Source organism: Giraffa tippelskirchi, chromosome 6, assembly GCF_054371585.1.
Source record: "Giraffa tippelskirchi isolate mGirTip1 chromosome 6, T2T-mGirTip1v1.2.pri, whole genome shotgun sequence".
Classification (NCBI taxonomy): domain Eukaryota; kingdom Metazoa; phylum Chordata; class Mammalia; order Artiodactyla; family Giraffidae; genus Giraffa; species Giraffa tippelskirchi.
In genome coordinates this window covers 101,782,998-101,808,265 of record NC_137280.1, presented here as the reverse complement: position 1 = coordinate 101,808,265, position 25,268 = coordinate 101,782,998, and the positions used below count along the sequence as shown (strand labels likewise).

At 35.6% G+C, this 25,268-nt stretch overlaps 1 protein-coding gene and 1 pseudogene across 2 annotated transcripts in view; both read left to right on the top strand.

The window, feature by feature from the left end:
* The window catches only part of SLC12A2 (solute carrier family 12 member 2), a 105,013-nt gene that overhangs the window by 55,560 nt on the left and 24,185 nt on the right, over positions 1–25,268 (top strand). For both annotated transcript variants that reach the window (XM_081501849.1, XM_081501847.1), the window contains exons 11-17: positions 3,005–3,112; positions 4,151–4,274; positions 5,179–5,280; positions 6,578–6,733; positions 8,031–8,130; positions 15,707–15,818; positions 17,355–17,495. In XM_081501849.1, the coding sequence (XP_081357975.1) occupies positions 3,005–3,112; positions 4,151–4,274; positions 5,179–5,280; positions 6,578–6,733; positions 8,031–8,130; positions 15,707–15,818; positions 17,355–17,495 (843 nt within the window). The remainder of the gene's footprint in view (positions 1–3,004; positions 3,113–4,150; positions 4,275–5,178; positions 5,281–6,577; positions 6,734–8,030; positions 8,131–15,706; positions 15,819–17,354; positions 17,496–25,268) is intronic.
* LOC145509377 (peptidyl-prolyl cis-trans isomerase G-like) lies at positions 19,087–23,572 on the top strand (annotated as a pseudogene).

The window sequence follows — 25,268 nt, the reverse complement described above, 5'->3', positions numbered from 1 at the left end:
CTAAGTCACGTCCGACTCTTGTGACCCCATAGACTGTAGCTTGCTAGGCTTCTCTGTCCATGGGATTCTCCAGGTAAGAATACTGGAGTGTATTGCCATTTCCTTCTCCAGGGGATCTTCCTGACCTAGGAATCGAACCTGAGTCTCCTGCATTGCAGGCAGATTCTTTACCAACTGATCTACAAAGGAAGCCCCAATAAAGACTAGTACTACTGCTCAAGTATTTGCAGCATATCAGTTCTGCTTTTTATTTATTCTATTTTTGTAAAATTTATGAGTTTTAGATAAGATTTATAAGATGAAAAGGAACTACTAAAATTTGCAGGATATTTTGAGAGTTGCTTGATAATTCTCAGGATGCTAGAAAGAAAAAACTCAAAGGTATAGATAGATTCAGGAGATTAAAACAAGATATTTTGTGGTAAAGTTATAGAAAAGATCTACAAATTCAAAGTGGAAAATAAAAATGCTGCTCCCTCGTGTTTTTCTAGTAATATTTAAACCTAATAAACGGAATAGTTGAGGATTTAATGTATTTCAGAACATTATGTAGAAATATTATGTAGGCATTTTATGTAGAATCTGTGTAGTTTACATGAAAATTTTTAATGGCATTATGTATATTTTCTTTTGTATAGTTTCAAACAATTGGCTGCACTTTCAGTGGTTAAAAATATTGAACTCAATTATGTAATAGATGTTTGTTTTTTTCTAGTCACAAGACTAGGCAAAATCGTAGAATGAAAGAAAGTATTCATGTCCGGCTAATTATTCAGGCCAATTCTGACATTGATATTGTGTATGAAAGGCACAAATGTTGGTCTCTGCCCAGTGACTGAAAATGCCAATCAGATTTCTGTGTTGTTGCCTTAAACTACAAAAGTATGTTGTCTTTATTAAGTCTAAGTATGGAAAGTATGGACCTACTCAGTCAAAGTATAGGAGTTTGGTATATGTAAATCTGCTTTTCTAATTTAAGTAAATTTTTTAAAAGTACTTTGTGAAGTGATAGAGAATAGAAAGAAAATTCTGTCAAATTATTAATTGCTTGTCACTTGGAGAATGAAGAATGGTGAATAGAACATTACTGAGGAGCATATAAATGGAGACTCCATCATGAAATCTATACAAAGGCACAGTAAATAATGCTATTTTGCATATAATTGATAAATATATGTACATATAATTGAGTCACTTTATCTTAAATGTTAAATTTTATTTAGTTTTATGTTTATTATATTTCTATATTTTAATGTCCTCAGAAACCTTTGACTCACCATTGTTTAATAAACAAAGTGTGATGATCATTCACTACTGGTAAAATTTATAATGGATAGATCAAATTAACAGTACCTAAATCCATTAAACAGTTCTTCCAAATAGACTTTATAGTTTGACAGATTTTAAAGGTACACAAGGAACAGTGCTATGAAAACCTACCCTACCTACTTAGCCTTCATTTGTATTTATTAGTTGTTTATCTTTATAAGTATAGTATTTTTTTCCTCAAACCAATGAGAATAAATTATAGACATCACAACATGACAGTCAGATTGAAGTATTTAGAACATTCTTTACAAGTGTGGTTGAATTATCCCAGCCAAGTAATTCCAGTGTTGATGAAATACTGTTGTATAAATATATATTCCATATTCATAGCTCCTCACTTGTTCCTGTAATGCCCCACATCATTTCTTCCTGATCCAGGATTCACTCTGTTGTCACACATGGCCTTTAGTTGTGTTATTTTAAAATGCTTTAACCTAGAGGAGTTCACAGCCTGCTTGTTTTTAATCTTTCAAGATGTTGACATTTTGAAGGGTTCAGGTAAATTACTTTGCATTATGCTCCTCAGTTTGGGGTTTATTTTATTGCCTTCTCATCATCTAAGTTAGTGATCTATTTTTTTTAATTTAACTTCCTTATAGGGAAATATTTTAACATGTTCAAAGAGAGAGAAAGCAGTCTAATGTACCTGACATACACATTCTCTAGCTTCATCAGTTATTAAAGCATGGCTAGTGGTGTTTCGTTTATGACCCCCAATTTGCAGATTACTTAGAGGCAATTCCTAGACGTAAATCTTTTTGACTGGATATTTCTACTTTTAGCTTAAAAAAATAAGGATTCTTTAAAAACAAACAAAAAACATAACCACGATACCAATCTACTATCTTAACGTCAGAAAAAAAAAAAAGAACCTTCCTGACAGAAGTGTATTCATACCAGTTTGGAGTATTATTGTGCACCTTAGTCTGATTAACTGTCTAGATGTACCTACCAGTTGACTAGAAATAGAGGTGAGAGGAACAAATTAGACAAGGCAGTGGAGATTGTCAGCAAAATCCAGAGCGTGGGGTTTCTATAGGAGAAATAATATAAAAATAATAAAATGTAAAGAAAGGATGAATCTGTGGATTGAAAAAGACAAAACCACCAAATATAAAGTGTAATCCTTTTGTGGATCCTGATTTTAATGAACTATTTTAAAAAGCAAGAAAAGAGAAAGAATTTGGGAATTGTGGATGCGATTGAGTATTTGATGCTGTTAAAGAATTAAGCGTTTTTAAGATGTGACAGTGACTGTAGTTACAGTTTTTAAAAGTTCTTACCCATTAGAGGTATGCACTGAAACATTTATGCATGAAATGATATCTGTAACATTTATGTGTGAAATGATTTATAATGATGCAAAGATTGGCCTGTTGAAACTGATGCATATTTTGTAGTTCGGCATGCTCTTCTCATTGCCGTTGTGTTTGCCTTTGATATTGTACAAAATAAAAAGTTTTTTTTTACGTTAATTAAGGGTTGGTGATACATCATTTTCAGAAGTTTGTAATGCATGTAAGTAACCATTATTACTGTGGACTCTTGCTTTTTGTTATCATATTCTCCCCAGTATTACTATCAGTGTTCTTCATAGGAATAGTAAAGATGTATAGTGTTGTGGATTTTTTTGAATTGTATATGACTTACTTTTCCATTGTTGTCTCTTTTTAAGGTAATGAGCATGGTGTCAGGCTTTGCACCATTAATTTCTGCAGGTATCTTCTCAGCCACTCTTTCTTCTGCATTAGCATCTCTTGTGAGTGCACCCAAAATATTTCAGGTGAGTATTTTCACATTGCAAATTTTATTAAAGAGGTAGGCAAAGTAATATATTTCAAATGGGAATTTTAATATTTTTAAATGATTTATTTACTTCTATCAACCCTATGTATTTATATGATACATGCCAACACATATATCAAGTGGCATGTTTAATTTTATGCACAGGAATGTGGATATGTATATTTATATAAACAGTTGTGCATTTATCCACTGACAGGGTACAGTTTTTCAGTTGTCTTTCTGGAAGTGGTAATGAATTTTTGCTTTTTTGACATACTCTGTTAGCATAAATTTTCATGTCTTACCAAGGATAAAAAGTACCATAAATCAAAAGAAGATACTTTATCTTGTTCCTCTTAGCATAATGCCAAAATAAGTGTTTTATTTTTATGAATATTTGAATGTCTAGTATGTGCCGTACATTATGTTAGGTGCTCAGGATATAATGATAAATAAAACATTATCTCCCTTTAGTGAGCATCAAATAAATAAACAACTGATACTGCATAGAAAGTACTTTTTATTACTAAAACAAATGAAGTATTGATTTTGCAGCTTTGTTCTTAATTTCTTGTTATAATTAATACAGTAGAGGTGTAGAATATTTCCTAAAACGATTTTCAGTATTGTTTTAAGAAAAGTGATTAAGTTTTATAATTAGGATTTTTATTTGCTTTAAGTCTTAGATTTGGACTTGGTTTTCTTAAAATAGGTCACACATCTATCATACTTCTCAAGCTTCCACACTCCTATATATATGCCTGCTTCTTTGACTCTTGATTCATGTAAGACTATTAACCTGGTGTGGGGTAAAATAGATAAAAACTACAGTGTATTCTAAATCTTCTGCCTTTCTGATACTGGAAATGTTTGAATCTTCTTTACAATTTGTTGATGAAGCAGTATGAGAAGAAAAAAAAGAGAACCAAGAGTTAGAAACTTGGGTTCGTTTCCTGATTAACCTGTTCTAACTGTAAGCAGATCTGTATGTCTCATTTCGATGTATTCTGTTTTAATGTTTACATTTCTTTATTAGGCTCTATGTAAGGACAACATCTACCCAGCTTTCCAGATGTTTGCTAAAGGTTATGGGAAAAATAATGAACCTCTTCGTGGCTACATCTTAACATTCTTAATTGCACTTGGATTCATCTTAATTGGTTAGTCTATACATGTGTGCTAATGTAGATTTTGATGCACTTATAGTATTAACTGTCAACATTGAGTCATTAAGTCATAAAATGTTACTTTGCCTGCTATACTAAGTTTCTTTTTGATCAAAGGAAAAGAGTGTTTAGAAAATACTGCAGATAATAGCATTCATTAAATATTTGCTCAAACTCATACCCTCACTAACTCCCTATTAGGCTAAAGGGAGCTCCTAGGTTCTTATCCCTAAAACAAGTATGATAATAACATAGGGTAAAGGATTACGGTGTCTTTAGAACCTCTTCTGATCTTTTTGGCTCCTTTGTCTCTGATTGTAAGGAAGCTAATGGATCTTAAAGAACTTTTGGACTTTTGATTATACCATGGAAACTAACACTCATCTGATGCTTAAAAATGTATCTGGTATAGCCACTTTTAGTGTCATTAATTATAATAGTGAAAAATGGAAACAACCTGAGTGAAACAGCAGAATAATATTCAGCAGTAAAAATGTGAATAAACTTGGTTTTCATATGTTAATATGGATGAATCTCAAAAATAATGAATGTAAAAAAAATCAAATTACTGAATGATAATATAGTATGATGTAATTTATGTAACTTTTAAAACACCCAAAACAGTGCTCCATAATCCTTGTGAACCATATATGTGTGTAGGAAAACAGTATAACATCACTGAAAGAATATTCAACTTTGGGAGAGTGAGTCATAAAGGAGGTTTCTACTATAGGATATGATTTAACGTATATGAAGTATGTATAGCAAAGTTCATTAAATCTGGGTTGTGGATTTAGGAGCATTATGCATTATCTAAAGGTTTGAAATGATTCATAGTTTTGAAAAGTTACAAAATGTCTAATATGTCAGTTAAATGTGCCTCATGTTTCTTTTGCAGCTGAATTGAATGTTATTGCTCCAATTATCTCTAACTTCTTCCTTGCATCATATGCACTGATCAATTTTTCAGTATTTCATGCATCACTTGCAAAATCTCCAGGTGACTTTACATTTTCTTTAAAAGTTTCATAAATGTGGCAATGTTTGATTTTAGAGAAAATAAAACTTTAATACATTTCAAAAGATGGCATGTGTGGACTTAGTTCACTAATGCTTCATTCTGCCTTTATAGTTGAGTCTTCAGAGATCTTTTATCATGCAGTTTATTGGTAAACAATGTCTGTTTCTTGCTTCAAATAATTTAAAATAGCATTAATCTCAAATTCTGGCTAACTGTGAAAGAATTATTTTGTTTTTTTTCTGTATTTATCAGTTAGTTCTAAGAACATTGTTACGATATAGTACCCTATCCAGGAATATTTTTAACACAATGAGTTCTGTGGAATTCTAGTATAAGGGGTCTTTATCAACTGAAAAATTACTCCATATACAGTTTTTATGGGTATTTTGTTATAAACCATGACAACAGTTTGGCATCAGAGAAGGAAATGAAGTAACAAAAACACTATTGCTTCTATGGGCCTAGAAGTTTCTCAGAACAAGAAAGATAAAACATGGGAACTTAGGACACAAAAACACCTTCAGTTTTTAAGAATATAAAGTTTAGAGATGGATGTGGGTGTAGCTATAAAAGGGCAACACAAGGGATTCTTGTGTTGAAATCAATATTTTAGCTGTGATATTTTGGTATCATTTTGCAAGAGATGGGAGAAATTAGGTAAAGGGTCCCCAGAATCTCTATATTATTTCTTAAAACTTTGTGTGAATCTGCAGTTATCTCAAAATTAAAAGCTTAATTTTTAAAAAATAATATAAATTTTATTGAAATGAAATACTTCCTCAAATGGTAAGATATGTTTCTGTAGTCAACCCATAGTTTTTCTAGCAAGTAGATGAGGTTTTTTAACAATTCTGAAGAACAATTTATTTGAACTGTTTTCTGTATTCATTAACATATGGATGTGTCTTGTGCTAAAAACAAGAAAATAAAATATCACTAAGGACTCAATTTGAAACCTAATTTTTTAATCTCTGATTTTTAGCATTCACTGAGTTGAGGTTGATTTGTATTTTTTTAGTAAGGGCTTTTCGAATAGGGAACTAGTAAGATAGGATAATGTTGGTGTAAATAGATGTGCCCACTTCGTGGCTATCAAGAATCATAACATTATGATCAGTAATGGTCTAGGACTTTCCTGTTTAATTAGCTTTACAGTTCACATTTAAAGGCTTCTCATTGTAGCAGCCACAGAGAAATTTATTTTGTGCATGCATATTTACCACTGTCTAAAGCAGATGAGATAGCTGAGTGACTTTTATTTATCTGTTTCTGTTAGGGTGGCGTCCTGCATTCAAATACTACAATATGTGGATATCACTTCTTGGAGCAATTCTCTGTTGCATAGTGATGTTTGTCATTAACTGGTGGGCTGCATTGCTAACATATGTGATAGTTCTTGGACTTTACATTTATGTTACCTACAAAAAACCAGGTCAGTAGTCTTCTTTCTTAATATTTAGTATTTCAAGCTAAAAAATGTTTAGATGTTCTTTGTACCTTTTCATATCTAAATATCCATCTTTTGTATTTTGCAAAGGCCCTTTGCATAAAACCTAAAATGCTTTACTTCTAAATATATGTAGTTTTAATGAAAAAGTTACTACAAGACTTTTTATTCTGTGGAATTTCATTCCTACCCATGAGTTAAATTTAGTTAATCCTATTTATAGAAAAATAACAGATTCATGTAATAAACATTCTGTTTCACTCAATATGTTTTAAAATTAATCTTTGAAAGGATTTTATGTACAGTACAGTAATTTCTATTAGCCTGATAAGCATTATATGTATTACCTACTATGGTTTAGTACCTACTATAATTTGTACCACAGAATCACAAAATACTAGAACACATAGTATCTTCCCACTAGCTTACTGTGTAGCAAGGAAAATTAGACAGACATACTTAACTGGGAAATAAAGAGGGAAACAGTTAAAGATTATCTAGAATGTGTAGCATTGATAACTGCTGGGTATATCTTCACATAAGCAAATGCTGGGACAGGTTAGGATTAGTCCAATTATTTAGTGTGATGACTAACAAGAAAATCTACTGAAAAAGACTTGAAAAGTTGTGGCCCTATAGAGCAGATCAGGAAGAGATGACAAGAGTGGTTGCAGTGTAGTTATTTTAAACAGTGAGGAAACATTTTGTAATCCAAGTATAAGAGAATGAGATTTTGGATTAGAATGGTGGCTTTAGAAATGAAATGGACAAAGAAGATATTGTTTTAAATATCTTAGAAACAGTTATTTCTCTAATATGCCTATTAAGTCTCTAAAGTAACAAATGTCTAAAATCATCATTTGTGTTTAGACTGTTTATTCAATAAGAAGTAAAATTTGCCTTGATGTTCAAATAACTTAAATGGTGAAGTACTATAAATAGTACTTTATAACAATCATAGATCTGCCTCTTTCCTTTTTGACCTTTGGCTGTATAAACAATAATTTTTAAATGTTTTCTTTGTTTGCAGACTCATTTTGAGTTGCATGCACAGCATGTCTGCAGCCCTTTTATCTCAGTCTTTTCCAAGTTGTACATTTTCTTTAAATGTTAATAATAGCTCAGATTAGCACTGTCTTAATTTCATGCTGTATACTTGAACTATTGAAATTCCTGAGTACAACAGTTTATTTTAGCACCTGACTTTTTAAATGTGAAAGCATTGGTTATTGATGACTTGTGATCACTGGTATTATGGTTCATGAACACTGTCCTCTCACAGATGTGAACTGGGGATCCTCCACACAAGCTCTGACCTACCTGAATGCACTGCAGCATTCGATTCGTCTTTCTGGAGTGGAAGACCACGTGAAAAACTTCAGGTAAGTGATTAGGTAACACAGAAACATTCTGTCTTAGCTGGCAATCAGTTCTTCATTTATTGTTTAGTAATATTTTCATATGGTGATATTTCATGAAAAATTATCTAAAAGCATAGAATATTGTTTGTTTGGTTTGATTTGAGCAGTTTATTCAAAAACAAGGTAGAGGCTTCTTGTTCTCAAAATTTTACAAAGAAAAAAATTCAGTCAGTTCAGTCACTCAGTCGTGTCCAACCCTTTGCGACCCCATGAACCGCAGCACGCCAGACATCCCTGTCCATCACCAACTCCGTGAGTCCACCCAAACCCATGTCCATCCAGTCGATGGTGCCATGCAGCCATATCATCCTCTGTTGTCCCCTTCTCCTCCTGCCCTCAATCTTTCCTAGCATCAGGGTCTTTTCAGATGAGTCATCTCTTTGCATCAGGTGGCCAAAATATTGGAGTTTCAACTTCAACATCAGTCTTTCCAATGAACACCCAGGACTGATTTCCTTAAGGATGGACTGGTTGGATCTCCTTGCAGTCCAAGGTACTCTCAAGAGTCTTCTCCAACACCACAGTTCAAAACCATCAATTCTTCGGTGCTCAGCTTTCTTCATTGTCCAACTCTCACGTCCATACTGCTACTGCTAAGTCGCTTCAGTCGTGTCCAACTCTGTGTGACCCCATAGACGGCAGCCCACCAGGCTCCGCCGTCCCTGGGATTCTCCAGGCAAGAATACTGGAGTGGGTTGCCATTTCCTTCTCCAGTGCATGAAAGGGAAAAGTGAAAGGAAGTCGCTCAGTCGTGTCCGACTCAGCGACCCCATGGACTGTAGCCTATCAGGCTCCTCCGTCCATGGGATTTTCCAGGCAAGAGTACTGGAGTGGGGTGCCATTGCCTTCTCCGGCATTGTCACGTCCATACATGACACTGGAAAAACCATAGTCTTGACTAGACGGACCTTTGTTGGCAAAGTGATGTCTCTGCTCTTCAATATGCTGTCTAGGTTGGTCATAACTTTCCTTCCAAGGAGTAAGTGTCTTTTAATTTCACTGCTGCAATCACCATCTGCAGTGATTTTGGAGCCCCCAAAAATAAAGTCTCTCACTGTTTCCACTGTTTCCCCATCTATCTGCCATGAAGTGATGGGACCGGATGCCATGATCTTAGTTTTCTGAATGTTGAACTTTAAGCCAACTTTTTCACTCTCCACTTTCATTTTCATCAAGAGGCTCTTTAATTCTTCTACACTTTCTGCCATAAGGGTGGTGTCATCTGCATATCTGAGGTTATTGATATTTCTCCCGGCAATCTTGATTCCAGCTTGTGCTTCCTCCAGCCCAGCGTTTCTTATGATGTACTCTGCATAGAAGTTAAATAAGCAGGGAGACAATATACAGCCTTGACGTACTCCTTTTCCTATTTGGAACCAGTCTGTTGTTCCATGTGCAGTTCTAACTGTTTCTTCCTGACATGCATACAGGTTTCTCAAGAGACGGGTCAGGTGGTCTGGTATTCCCATCTATTTCAGGATTTTCCACAGTTTATTGTGATCCACACAGTCAAAGGCTTTGGCATAGTCAATAAAGCAGAAATAGATGTTTTTCTGGTACTCTCTTGCTTTTTCGATGATCCAGCGGATATTGGCAATTTGATCTCTGGTTCCTCTGCCTTTTCTAAAACCAGCTTGAACATCTGAAAGTTCACAGTTCACGTATTGCTGAAGCCTGGCTTGGAGAATCTTAAGCATTACTTTACTAGCATGTGAGATGAGTGCAGTTGTGCGGTAATTTGAGCATTCTTTGGCATTGCCTTTCTTTGGGATTGGAACGAAACTGACCTTTTCCAGTCCTGTGGCCACTGCTGAGTTTTCCAGATTTGCTGGCATATCGAGTGCAGCACTTTCACAGCATCATCTTTCAGGATTTGAAATAGCTCAACTGGAATTCCATCACCTCCACTAGCTTTGTTCAGTGATGCTTCCTAAGGCCCACTTGACTTCACATTCCAGAATGTTTGGCTCTAGGTGAGTGATCACACCGTCGTGATTGTCTGGGTCGTGAAGATCATTTTTGTACAATTCTTCTGTGTATTCTTGCCACCTTCTCTTAGTATCTTCTGCTTCTGTTAGGTCCTGACCATTTCTGTCTTTTATTGAGCCCATCTTTGCATGAAATATTCCCTTGGTATCTCTAATTTGCTTGAAAAGATCTCTAGTCTTTCCCATTCTGTTGTTTTCCTCTATTTCTTTGCACTGATGGCTGAGGAAGGCTTTCTTATCTCTCCTTGCTATTCTTTGGAACTCTGCATTCAAATGGGTATATCTTTCCTTTTCTCCTTTGCTTTTCGCTTCCCGTCTTTTCCCAGCTATTTGTAAGGCCTCCTCAGACAGTCATTTTGCTTTTTTGTATTTCTTTTTCTTGGGGATGGTCTTGATTCCTGTCTCCTGTACAATGTCACGAACCTCCATCCATAATTCATCAAGTATTCTATCAGATCTAGTCTTTTAAATCTATTTCTCACTTCTACTGTATAGTCATAAGGGATTTGATTTAGGTCATACCTGAATGGTCTAGTGGTTTTCTCTACTTCCTTCAATTTCAGTCTGAATTTGGCAATAAGGAGCTCATGATCTGATCCACATGCAGCTCCCGGTCTTGTTTTTGCTTGTATAGAGCTTCTCCATCTTTGGCTGCAAAGAATATAATCAATCTGATTTCGGTGTTGACCATCTGGTGATGTCCATGTGTGGAGTCTTCTCTTGTGTTGTTGGAAGAGGGTGTTTGCTATGACCAGTGCGTCCTCTTGGCAAAACTCGATTAGCCTTGGCCCTGCTTCATTCTGTACTCCAATGCCAAATTTGCCTGTTTTTCCAGGTGTTTCTTAACTTCCTACTTTTGCATTCCAGTCCCCTATAATGAAAAGGACATCTTTTTTGCGTGTTAGTTCTAGAAGGTCTTGTAGGTTTTCATAGAACTGTTCAACTTCAGCTTCTTCAGTGTTACTGGTCGGGGCATAGACTTGAATTACCGTTGTACTGAATGGTTTGCCTTGAAAACAAACAGAGATCATTCTGTCGTTTTTGAGATTGCATCCAAGTATCGCATTTCGGACTCTTTTGTTGACTGTGACGGCTACTCCATTTCTTCTAAGGGATTCCTGCCCACAGTAGTAGATATAATGGTCATTTGAGTTAAATTCACCCATTCCAGTTCATCTTAGTTCACTGATTCCTAGAATGTTGATGTTCACTCTTGTCATCTCCTGTTTGACCACTTCCAATTTGCCCTGATTCATGGACCTAACATTCTAGATTCCTATGCAATATTGCTCTTTACAGCATCGAATCTTGCTTCTATCACCAGTCCCATTCACAACTGGGTGTTGTTTTTGCTTTGGCTCCATCCCTTAGCTCAGCTGGTAAAGAATCTGTCTGCCATGCAGGAGACCTGGGTTCGATCCCTGGGTTGGGATAGACCCCCTGGAGATGGGAAAGGCTACCCACTCCAGTATGCTGGCCTGGAGAATTCCAGGGACTGCATAGTCCATAGAGTCCCAAAGAGTTAGACACGACTGAGAGAAAAATTATCATCTACCTTAGAAAAATGTTATGGAAGTTTTGGAGGTCTCTCTTTGAAGGCTTTTAAATAAGTATCATTAAAGTAAACTTTCCCCCCCCTCTGTTGCCATTCAAGTTTATAACTATTAAGGATAAAATTCATAAAAATACTTGTTTTATAATTTTACTAAGGCAGTAAATATTTTCATGTTAGTGGGTTTTGTTCTCACTGTGGAACTGGAAATCAGTTTTTGTGATAAAGGATCAATGTCAGAATAAAGAGCATTTCTTACTACTTCCTTCAATAAATTACTTTTTATTTTATCTTAAAATAGTTTATCAGTCATCAATTTAAAAGCTATTCCTTAATTTAACATGTTTCTAATAGTTGCTGAGATTCAATTATTAAAGCACTATTATAAATCCAGAAGTATTAATTTATTTATATAGATTCTTAGAAATTACAGAGTATTCTTAAGTGTAGCTAAAAGTAGGCTTGTCATTTTTTAAAAATAGACCATTTGACAGTCATTCTCATACTGTTCACGTAAGCCTGGCTCTGACAGGCAACTCCTTAGTCATGAGTAATTGCTTCTCATTGGCTTCTGCACAGTAATCATAGGAATAAGTTCCTGTTTTCAGTAAAACAAAAGACAAAATCTTTTTAAAAGAAAATTTCAAGAGTGGATAAGTGCCAGAAAAGAAGTGCTCTACCAAATTTCTCCCAAGAAGAAACATCTTTGCATTAATATATTCTTTTTGTCACTCTTTGAATATCATCCCCCCCGCCGCCCACCACCACCACCACCAATTTGTTTTCTCGAATGAAAGATTCCCATAGACCACAGATCTTCAGTTTTGGAGTAGAAAGAAATAGGGAAAAGAAATGAGAGCCCTGGGAGGAAAACTTTAAATTTCAGCACATTTTTAATGTCGTGAATAGTTAATGCAAAGTATGGCAGAAAATAGAAATCCTTCCTTTGCGTAAAAAGCTGTGCCCCAGAACTGAGAGTATGATCAAGAATCAGAATTAACTTGCGGTCAATAAAATACTGTTCTTTGGCTTATTATAGAAATGGGAATTTTTTTAAAAACTTAAAAAAAAAAGTTTACTCTAACAAGTGTTTTAAAATTCTTATCAGAATTATACATGAACATATTTAAAAGAGGAAAAGCTTACATTTGTTGTGAAAATTAGTAGTTGTCCTGCTTCTCAAATCCCTATTTCTTTTATGCCACCGGCAACCAATTTCAACTCTTAGCTGAATTGTGTAGTATTTACTTCATATTCCCCAAAAGCATGTTTGTCTTATTGTTTTGATTTTTAATTTTAGGCATTATCTCTTGATTTCTTTCATCCACGCATGCCCATTACACACACGCACCCTTCTCTTTACCCTATCCTCCCAGTATATTTTTATGTCATTATTTTGAGTAGGTTAGACTTGATGTTTATATTTTTAATGACTTTTAAAGCATAATTCAGAGCTTAGCCTTGTAAATTATGATTACTTTCTTTTCCTGTACAGGTTTTATATTTTTTATGTAGCCAATAAACTGTTTTTCCTATTTCAATTTCTATTTATCACTATCTCAGCCTTCACCAAATTTGCCAAAAGATTGTGTTTTCTTCACTTTGTAGTTTCTATTTCCTTGAAGTATCTTTCTCATCATTTCCTGCCTCTTTAATTTGGATTCTTAGATTTAGCCTTGTCTGAAATGTCTGTGATCTGGGGTTAGGAAAGTTCTGTATTGAGGGTGGGGCTCTCAGTCAAGCCCTTAATGGAGATTAATGTGACTGTGATGGTTCTTTGAGAAATTTAAGACATCTTAAAAGTTTTCTTTTCTAATTTGATTAGATTTCTCAGAAAAGAATCTTTTAATCTTTGCTTACTGATAAAGTTCTGGCTACCACAATTCTGAGAGCTAAGTGAGAAGGCAGCTTGGAGATTTCAGTTTCCAGCATATAGTGAATGTTCTCCTAACTCCCTGCTTAAAGTAGCTGCTTATGCCCTCAGCTATTGCTCCCAGACCACAGGCCTCTCTAGCAAATAAGCCCTAGCCTAATAGAGTTGGAGATAGGCAGGGACAGTTGCCCATCATAGTGATGGAAATGACTTGGGTTCATCTAGATGCTTCTTAGGCAAACTTTAAATCAGTTCTTCTTATTTTTTCCTTTAACACATTGCCCCTGCCACTTCCAGAAGCATCTGCTGCCTGTCAGTCCTAGGCATTTTGATGATTCTTAGGTGTAAAATCAGGTGGCTTCACAGTTTTCTCTTATGCTTATTTATAATTTAGCCTTTTCCTGATTTGTCAAATCCTTTATTGTTCTTGCATCTGCTTTCTGGCTTTCAAAATTTCAGTGCAATTATGTCCTATCCTCTTCTCCATATTTTGGTGCCTTAAAAAAAATCCTATCATACTATGGAGATTTTTAAAGAAGGAATAAAGATGAAAGCAGATATTCACACTCTCTTGTTACTAGAAGTCATCCCTAATATATTTTGTTCTGTACCTTTTTTTGGTATAATGTTATACCCAGATTATGCCTTTGTGGTATGTTTACTAACATGTTTACTATTGAGTAAAGATAGGGACTACAAGTTCATTTCCAACAGTACTAGGTTATATTAGTAATAGGTTAAACTACCATAACAAAAAGCTGAAAGAACAACGTGGCTGAACAAGATGGGTATCAGTGTTGTGTGATAGTCCAGAGGTAGATGGACAGTTCATGGCTGCTACATAGATGGGCTGCACCTGGTCACTCAAGTCCCACATTTCTTCCTTTTACCTCATCAGCCTGCCATTGCCTAGGATATGTTTTTATGTCCATGTGGCCAACTCCACAGTCTAGATTACAGAAAAGGGAAAGAAAGTATGGAAGGTGACCCAGGTTCCTTTTAAAGGATAGGATGAGGAATTAGGAACATCATATGGGCTGGAAATCAGTCATAGGGCCACATTTAGGAAGGCTAAGAAAGGCAGTGTTTAGCTGGGGAGCCATGTAACCTGCTAACGCTCAGATGGAGAGACTGGACTACTAGCAGTCTCTGGGCCTTTAGAAGATGACTTCATGTTTGGTTGCCTCAAATCTGTTCCTCCAGACAGAACTGGCTTTTCAGATGGCTTGCTAAAATTCTGAATCAGTTTGTAGTCTTTATTCAGCTTTTCCTGCTTATTTTATGAGTATAGTTAGGAGCTACTAATTTAGTAGGTAAGTCAGAATTCACTCTATTTGCTTTTTGTTAAAGTTTAACTATACACATTGTTGTTTTAATGAGTTTTTGTGAATCTGCTTGAATTTATAAAATGGATATGTGAATATTTTTTCCTCAAACAAGATTGATTTTTATTTCTAGTCAATGAAAATCAGGAGTTAAAAATACATGAAAAATCATGTGACTGTCTTATTTTTGGAAAGGCAGTTGAATTAATTTTGGCTTTCATTGTAATGAATTATAATTAAAACTTTTAGTTCAAATAGAAACCTTTTATTCACCATAGGTGATTTTACTCATAGAACAACATTCATTAAAATTAAGCTAGATTAGGGAAGACTGATATTACTAAGCATAAGTGAGTATGATGTGATCAAGCTAAGAAGGAAAGGGACCTGTTCTTTACATGAAGACATGGCCATGTTCTCAGGAAGTTTTGTGAACTCTGTGAAAGAATTGTAATGTTTATTACCTTTAGAAGATGAAAAGTTATTACATGTTTTTAATCAGTTATGGTCATTTCTTTTTGTAGTATCTCCCAGAATCTTGATGTATATTACCTATTAATTTAGGATATTTGGTATGATGTTTGCTCAAAGAAGATTTTGTTTCTGCATTTCTCATGTACCAAGAAATCCTAGTTATGTCATCCTCTATGAGAATCGTGTAGCCTGTGTCTTGAGGACAGTTGTGTAAAGGAGAGTCTAGTGTAACAATGTACTGTTAAAGAAGCAACTTGAAATCATGTCCATGTTATCAAAACCTTAAATTTCTCTAATTACATTTCTCCTTTTAATCTTAAATTAGGCCTCAGTGTCTTGTTATGACAGGTGCGCCAAACTCACGCCCAGCTTTACTTCATCTTGTTCACGATTTCACAAAAAATGTTGGCTTGATGATCTGTGGTCATGTGCATATGGTAAGTCCCAGTTTTGTCTTCTCTATTAAAACATTTTTCACTCTGTGTATATCATTTGTAATTTGTGAATCTTTCTAGATTTGAAATAATTTGAGTAGCTTTTAGAGAGCAATATTGCTTTAGCTAAGAAAAATAGCCTACTCAGGAGCTAAAAAAAACTAAGGAACCTGAATGGAATTCGGTATGTGTTTTTTTCTTACTAATAAATCTCATAAAGTCTTGAGAACACTAGGAACATTTACTTGTCAGAATAAAAAAGAGGTGGTGGACAAATCATGGTATTGATAAATATTTAGTATCTGGTATGTAAAGAGTAGGGTGAAAGCTGAATTCTTGCCCATTCATTTTAGTTTTATTCATGAGTAAGGAAATTACTAAAAATAGGGGTAAATGTTCATCTAAAAGTAGTTTTATTTTTGGCCTCTTGGCTAAAATCACTAGATGATGGATCTTTTCTGCATAAGAAATTGGAGTATTTATTTGCCAGATTAACTTATCTCCCAGGCTCTATTGCTTATTTTATTTTGGTGCTAGAAATGCATGTTATATGCCCTATGTCCCAGCCCCTGCTAGAGTTAACCTTCTACTCATATAGTAGTAAAATATGTGTGTAGGGTAGTGGAAGAACATACTGAGACACTGACTCCACTTGAGACCTGTGGAGTCTCACAGTTTGTCTCCAGGTAGATCAATTCAGGTTGGAGTCTTGAGCATAAGAAATTGCACAGAGGCAATTTTTCTACTAATAATGATAAATTGTACTATTCCTTGTCTTGTTTAGTTGCTAAGTTATGTCTGACTCTTTACGACCCCGTGGACTGTAGCCCACCAGGCTCCTCTGTCCATAGGATGTTCTAGGCAAGAATACTGGAGTGGGTTGCCAGTTCCTTCTCCAGTTCCTTGTCTTATTCATGTATAATTAAGGTGAACTTTTAATCTTATTTTTAGATTTTTTTTTCTTAATACATGTTGGGTAAAACATATAATACATTTCATGTGTTGCTTACAAGGATCAAAATAGAATTGCAAGTTGAAAAAACTCATTTCCTTTCATATGTTATGTCATTGTTTAACAGAAGTACAAAGGAAAAAATGAATTTATATAGCTAACTCTGAATTTTAATGATATTTCTATGTTCCTGAGAATTAATAACTCAGACATTAGAGACAGATGAAAAACAAGATGGGAAACTTTCCATAGAAAAACAGAAGGCTCTTATTTTCCTCTGTGTAATCTCTTCTCCATTTTCAATAATTTATAATTTCTCTCATTTACTACTACCAATACTTATTTATTTTTCAAAGTCTGTGTGTCCTTCTCTTCTTTCTGTGCCTTTGTTCCATCAACACTGTCTTCATAATCTTTGTTGGATATAATTCACCGATTTGAGAGTAAAATGCTAGAATTATATTGTACTTCTCTTCTCCCCCCACTGCCATGTTTAGATGCCTTGTTTAAGCCAAGGTAACAGGAAGCTTTTTTATGAAAATGGAATAGATTACCTTTCAGTTAAAGACTTATTAATATTTTTAAAGGGCCCTCGAAGACAAGCTATGAAAGAGATGTCCATTGATCAAGCCAAATATCAGCGGTGGCTTATTAAAAACAAAATGAAGGCTTTTTATGCTCCAGTACATGCAGATGATTTGAGAGAGGGTGCACAATATTTGATGCAGGTAAATTTCTTACCTCTTTTAATCGATAATATTTTAATTCTGTGTAAATGTTCAAAGATTTTTTTATTCCAGGTTTCATTATTCACATTAATAAAAATTGTAAACCTTCAACATATCTTGTTACCGTATACCACTACAGTTTGTGTAATTTGAGAGTTAAAAGGACTATAGAAATACTGTGCTGTTAGCTGACAGCAAAGAACCTCTTTGTGAATTATCTTGGCCTATTTCTGTCCTTTTCCTAAGGTATTTCCCATTCACTCCCTGCTGCAACTCACTGGGGTTTTTGGAGAGAGTGTTAAGTAATGGCAGTCCTTATTTAATTTTTTAAGAAATTTTAACTCCTTATTTTATTTCTCATTATTATTTTACTAGTTCTAAACTTAGACTTCTCATAGGTTTTGTGTTTGGCATAGTAACCAGAATGTGGGATTTGGAATCAGTCCTAGGTTTAAATGCTAGCACTGCTACTTCCTTATTATAGATTTTGGACCAAACAAAAAAGTTATTTAACATCTATGAAACTCAGTTTCCTCAACCCTTAAGGTTGTAGGAAGACAGTGTTGGCCAACTTATTTTTACAGGAACCTCTTTCTTCAAAAGAAAACTTCAAGCAAAAGCCCATTGTTTTGTTTTGCTTTGTTTGAGCTGCTTTGTTAAAATAGAGTGGGAGGTTCAGAGTACTGTCACTGGCCTTTTTCTATTTTGTGTCTTTTAAAACTTGACAAGCACGTGGTTAAGAATAGCCTAGGCAGTCCTCTGGAATAATAAGAGGTGGAAGTAGGATTGCTTTGACAGACATAAAGCCTTATCATAAAACTATAGTGATTAAGAAATATGGTGTTGAAGTAGGCACAGACATTTCAACTGAGTAGAAACTGAGTCTTTGATATAGGCAATAAAATACATGACAGAGGTGACACTGAAAGGATGAACTGGGAAAACTGATTATGTGAAAAAAATTACATGTCTGTATAAAGATGAACAAAAAACATTTCCAGGTGAGTTGAAAGACCTAAACAAGAACAGAAAAATTTTTAAGCTTTTAAAAGAAAACAAAATAAATTTTTGATCTTGGACTAGGGAAGAAGTTTTTAAATGAGACACAAAAAGTTGAACTATGAAGAAGAAACCAATTATTGTTTTTAGTTAACATATAAAACTGCTTCTTAAAGAAAGCATGAAAATGAAAAATGAAGCCACAGACCTAAAGGAGAAAACATGTTAACAGCAAAAGAATATGGTTCACAATATATAAAGAAAAACTATAAATCAATAAGAGATTTTTTTAAAAGGAGTAAAAGACATGAAAAGAAGAGGAAACCTAAATGACAGAAGTAAAAATTAAAACCATAGTACAGTCTTTAGTGCCTTTTCTGGTGGCGGTAGATTTGAAGCGCTTTAAAGGACCGGACCCAGGGAAGAGGAGATTGGACTGGTGGAAAGAATTTAAGAAGGCTTGCACAAGTTATTTAGAAGATAAAAGATAATAAGGAGCAAAATGATTGGATCACTTTGTCCTTGATTTTTCCCTATTTAAAGTGTGTTCACCTGAAACTGTATTTTACTCAGAGATCGAAGTATTGACACCATGGGAATAAAGGTTCAGTGTCCTAGATGTTTCTTTGACATCGCCATTAATAATCAGCCTGCTGGAAGAGTTGTCTCTGAATTATTTTCTGATGTGTGCCCCTAAACATGCAAGAACTTTCGTTGTCTTCATACAGGTAAAAAGAGGACTAGGAGATCAACTCAGAAGCCATTATATTATAAAAGTTGTCTCTTTCACTGAGTTGTCAAAGATTTTATGGTTCAAGGTGGTGACTTCAGTGAAGGAAATGGACAAGGAGGGGTATCCATTTAAGGAGGATTTTTTTGAAGATGAGCATTTTGCTGTTAAACACAATAAAGAATTTCCCTTCAGTGTATCCACGGGAAAGATACAAAAGCATCACAGTTCTTCATAACAACAAAATAAACTCCTCATTTAGATGAGTATCATGTTGTTTTTAGGCAAGTGATTTATGGTCAAAAAGTTGTGAGAGAGATAGAAAACCAGAAAACAGATGCAGCTAGCAAACCATTTGCTAAGATGCAGATATTTACTTTTGGGGAGCTAGTTCCCAAATCTAAAGAAAACAGAAAGACTTCTGAAGAAATCTGACTATCTGGGCCCACCTGTATGTGGTCTTGCTCAGTTCAGTTCAGTCGCTCAGTCATGTCCAACTCTGTGACCCCACAGACTGCAGCACACCAGGCCACCCTGTCCATCACCAACTCCCAGAGTTTACTCAAAATCATGTCCATTGAGTCAGTGATGCCATCCAACCATCTCATCCTCTGTCATCCCCTTCTCCTCCCACCTTCAATCTTTCACAGCATCAGGGTCTTTTCAAATGAGTCAAATCTTCGCATCAGATGGCCAAAGTATTGGAGTTTCCGCTTCAGCATCAGTCCTTCCAGTGAATATTCAGGACTGATTTCCTTCAGGATGGACTGGTTGGATCTCCTTGCAGTCCAAGGGACTCTCAAGAGTCTTCTCCAACACCACAGTTCAAAAGCATCAATTCTTTGGCACTCAGCTCTTCATAGTCCAACTCTCATATCCATACATGACTACTGGAAAAACCATAGCCTTGACTAGACAGACCTTTGTTGGCAAAGTGATGTCTCTGCTTTTTAATATGCTGTCTAGGTTGGTCATAACTTTTCTTCCAAGGAGTAAGTGTCTTTTAATTTCATGGCTGCAGTCACCATCTGCAGTGATTTTGGAGCCCAAGAAAATGAAGTCTCTTAACTGTTTCCACTGTTTCTCCATCTATTTGCCATGAAGTGATGGGACCAGATGCCATTATCTTAGTTTTCTGAATGTTGAGTTTTAAGCCAACTCTTTCACTCTCCTCTTTCACTTTCATCAAGAGGATCTTTAGTTCTTCTTCACTTTCTGCCATAAGGGTGGTATCATCTGCATATCTGAGGTTATTGATATTTCTTCTGGCAGTCTTGATTCCAGCTTGTGCTTCATCCAGCCTAGCGTTTGTCATGATGTACTTGGCATATAAGTTAAATAAGCAGGGTGACAATACATAGCCTTGATGTACTCCTTTCCAGATTTGGAACCAGTCTGTTGTTCCATGTCCAGTTCTAACTGTTGCTTCCTGACCTGCCTACAGATTTCACAAGAGGCAAGTCAGGTGGTCTGGTATTCCCAGCTCTTTAAGAATTTTCCACAGTTTGTTGTGATCCACACAGTCAAAGGCTTTGGCATAGTCAGTAAAGCCAAAGTAGATGTTTTTCTGGAACTCTCTTTCTTTTTCCATGATACAGCAGATGTTGGCAATTTGATCTCTGGTTCCTCTGCCTCTTCCAAATCCAGCTTGAACATCTGGAAGTTCATGGTTCACGTACTGTTGAAGCCTGGCTTGGAGAATTTTGAGCATTACTTTACTAGTGTGTGAGATGAGTGCAGTTGTGCGGTAGTTTGAGCATTCTTTGGCATTGCCTTTCTTTGGGATTGCAATGAAAACTGACCGTTTCCAGTCCTGTGGCCACTGCTGAGTTTTCCAAATTTGCTGGCATATTGAGTGCAGAACTTTCACAGCATCATCTTTTAGCATTTGAAATAGCTCAACTGGAATCCCATCACCTCCACTAGCTTTGTTCGTAGTGATGCTTCCTAAGGCCCACTTGACTTCTCATTCCAGGATGTCTGCCTCTAGGTGAGTGATCACACCATCGTGATTATCTGGGTCGTAAAGATCTTTTTTATATAGTATAGTAGATAATATAGAAGATCTTTTTTTTATGTTTCTTCTGTGTATTCTTTGTATAGTTCTTCTTAATCTCTGCTTCTGTTAGGTCCATACCGTTTCTGTCCTTTATTGTGCTCATCTTTGCATGAAATGTTTTCTTGGTATCTCTAATTTTCTTGAAGAAATCTCTAGTCTTTCCCATTCTGTTGTTTTCCTCTGTATCTTTGCACTGATCACTGAGGAAGGCTTTCTTATCTCTCCTTGCTATTCTTTGGAACTCTGCATTCAAATGGGTATATCTTTCCTTTTCTTCTTTGCTTTTCACTTCTCTTCTTTTCCCAGCTATTTGTAAGGCCTCTTCAGACAGCCATTTTGCTTTTTTACATTTCTTTTTCTTGGGGATGGTCTTCATCCCTGTCTCCTGTACAATGTCCTGACATCTGTCCATAGTTCATCAGGCTCTCTGTCTATCAGCTCTAGTCCCTTAAATCTATTTCTCACTTCTACTCTATAATCATAAGGAACCTGATTTAGGTCATACCCGAATGGTCTAGTGGTTTTCCCTACTTTCTTCAATTTAAGTCTGAATTTGGCAATAAGGAGTTCATGATCTGAGCCATAGTCCGCTCCCGGTCTTGTTTTTGCTGACTGTATAGAGCTTCTCCATCTTTGGCTGCAAAGAATATAATCAGTCTGATTTTGGTATTGACCATCTGGTGAGGTCCATGTGTAGAGTCTTGTGTTTTTGGAAGAGGGTGGTGTTGCTAAGAGAGACAAAAAGAAAAGGCATAAATCATCCTCTTCATTTTCTTCATCCAGTGTTCAGATAGCTTGAAGCAATTCTCAGTCCTCTTCTGATTCTGAAAGTGCTTCTGAAGAGAAGTAAAAAAAAGAAGAAGAACCATCGGAAAATTCTTGTAAACACAAGAAAGCAAGAAAAGTGCATCTAGTGAAAGTGAAGCTGAAAATTTCACAACCCCAGTCTACTGTCCATCCAGAAGAAATCTCTTCAGTACCTGAAAACAGATTCCTAATGAGAAGAAAATCCTCCTAAAGCTGATGAAAAAGAAAGGAAGAACAGGAAGAAAGGGAGAGAATGTAATCTACCTAACTCCCAGCCTGCTTCATACCAGAGGTGACTTTTAGTTACTAAGTCTGGCAGGTAAATTAAAGGAAAGGACCAAGGCATTATTGAACTCCTTCTGGATCCAGATCTAGGGATCATTTCAGATGTGGCAAGACCTCCACATTGGAGGCAGGAGATGCAGAGAGCTCAGAGAATGAGAGCATCCGTGGTGAAAGATGGATTAAAGGGGATAAGAGTGAGTTATATGAAATAAAAGAAAATCAAAGAAGCCCAGTCAGAGTAAAAGGGAAAAAAAATAGCTGATCATAGACCATGTGTCTGAGAGTCCAAACAGGAAAAGCGAAAAGGAAAGGAAAGTGAAATCTAACAGCAAAGAGAGAGAAATCAGAAGAAATTCAGAAAAAGATGATAAATATAAAAGGTAAAGAAAAATCCCATATCAAAAAAGTAGGAGTAAGAGCAAAGAAAAATCCAAGAGTAAGGAAAGAGACACAAAGCATAATAGACATGAAGAAAAAAGGATGAAGTCAAGGAAAAGGGATCATGAGAATATTAAAAAGAAGAACCTTATTCTAAAGGAAAAGATCAGGAAAGAAGTAAAGAGAAGTCTAAACAGAATTCAAAAGCAATGAGCATGATCATAATAAAAATAAGGACAGGGACAGATGTGCACAGTCTAGGAGTAGAGAACGTGATATAACTAAAGGTAAAAACAGTACAACAGTAGAACAAAGGAATGAAGCAGAAGTAGGAACAGGAGCAGAAGTGTGTGCTCTAGAAGCCAGGGCCAAGATCGCAGCAGAAGCAAGGAGTATCATAGATACAGAGAACAGGAGTAGAGAAGATGAAGGTCACGGAGTCGAGAGAAAAGAGGAACACCTGGAAGATCAAGAAATAAAGATAGGAGGAGAAGGAGGAGAGATACACGGAGCTCCAAGAGAGAAGAAAGTCAAAGCAGAAACAAAAAAAAATACAGAAACCAAGAAAGTAGAAGTAGCTCAATAGGGAAAAAAGGCTGATAGAGATCAAAGTTGATTCTCAAAAGTGAAAAAAAGTAATCAGGACAATGAACTAAAGTGCTCCACTTTGAAAAATGAGGATTAGAAGACCAGATCCTCAGTGGAAAAAGAAAACCAAAAATCAAAGGGACAAGAAAATGACCACGCACATGATAAAAATAAAAAAAAATTGATCATGAATCAAACCCTGGAACAGAGAAGACAAAAGTGGATGAGTGACTTATGTAAACTTCTTATTTCCATTCTGTCTAATATTTTAAGTTTTAGAGACTTTCTGATGAATCTCCTTTATGTTGTTTTCTTTTCATTGTTTGGGGGCTATGTTTGTCTTTTTTTTTCAGTGTGGACTTTATTGAATTGATCTTTTGATAATCTGCAACCTGGATAATTTGTACTGCTAAAATTTTAATAAACTTTAAATGAGAAAAACAAGAAACTATAGTACAGCTTTATTCCATGCCTGTCATATTGACCAAAATTAGGTCTGCCAATACCAAGTGTTCAGCATGGTGTAGAGCATTTGGAAATTCTTGCTGCACAGCTTTGGTAAATGTGGATTGGACAAACACTTGGGAAAGCAACCTGGGAATACTCTGCATCTTTGAAAGGATGGATATCCCAAGACATCCCATTCTCAAGTGTATACTACAGAAAAACTTTTACATCTGTGAAGAAGGCCATATGTTATAAAGGCCATATAAGTTTCTTGGCACTCTCATTTGTTACAGTGAAAAGGAAATTAAAGTAACTCAACAACCATCAGTCACATTATTAAAACTGTGGCATAATTATGCAGCAGAATTCCATACAGTGGTGAAAAGATACTATACATATCAGCAAGGGTAAACCTCAGACAGAAATGTTAAGGAAAACAGCAAGTTAAAATAAGAACATAAATAATGTGAAGATATTATAAATTTTTTAAAATATGTAACTTAAAAATTCAAACATATATGCCTAAATAATGGAATATACAGTAAAAATATAAGGAGATCTTGAAAAGGATTCATAGTGTGCTAATATGTATTCGTCAAGCTTATTAAAGTGAGTGGTGATTATTACTTTATTCAGTTTTTGTATGTGAAATATGTAAATATTTCAAATGGAATGCTACCCCTGGTCATAAGGCTGTTTCTAGTGCTTAAATCTTGCTTACTTTTGTATAATTTATAGGAGAACTTTGATAATTAATTTATATATTTAATAAGTGTTATAAAGGAAATGAAGGAAAATACTTGCTTAGAGCAATGTTTCTTAAGCCTGCATCAGAATCACCTGTTGGACTTACTAAAACACAGCCTGCTGGGCCCTGTCTTTACAGTGATTCAGTAGGTCTAGGGTGAGGCCCAAGAATTTGCATTTCTAACAGCTTTTCAGGTGATGCTGCTGCTGTTCCAGTCCAGGTACTACACTTTGAGAACCATACCCTCAGGGGTTTTTGTAGTATATATTACAGTATTGTAAATTTGCCAAGAGTGAGAAACTATCCTGCTTAGCATTCTCTTCCACCTAACATGCTCATCCCCACAGGTCATGACAGTTTCACCAGTGTGGGCAAAGGGAGCATCAATATCATTCTGAGACTGCCTTATAAACCTGACAAATGCTGTTTCCCTTACAAAGATGCCCGGGAGATGGTTTCTTGCAGTGGCAGGGTGTCTGAGGAACTGTTTTAAAATACCCTTACAAATTGCCTCTTTCGAACTAATCACTGAAATATGAGTATGAGTTGCCACTGAGAGTATTTCTCTTTCCTTCGTACCTTCTCAAAACCCATTACATAAAGTGGCAAATGCCTCTATGTCTGTTGGAGGTTTATAATCTTTGTCAAAGTAGTTTGTGCATTGATTTCTTTATACAGTCACTTTTTCATAGTTCTAGAGATGCTGTTTTATATGGGTTTGTTTATTATACA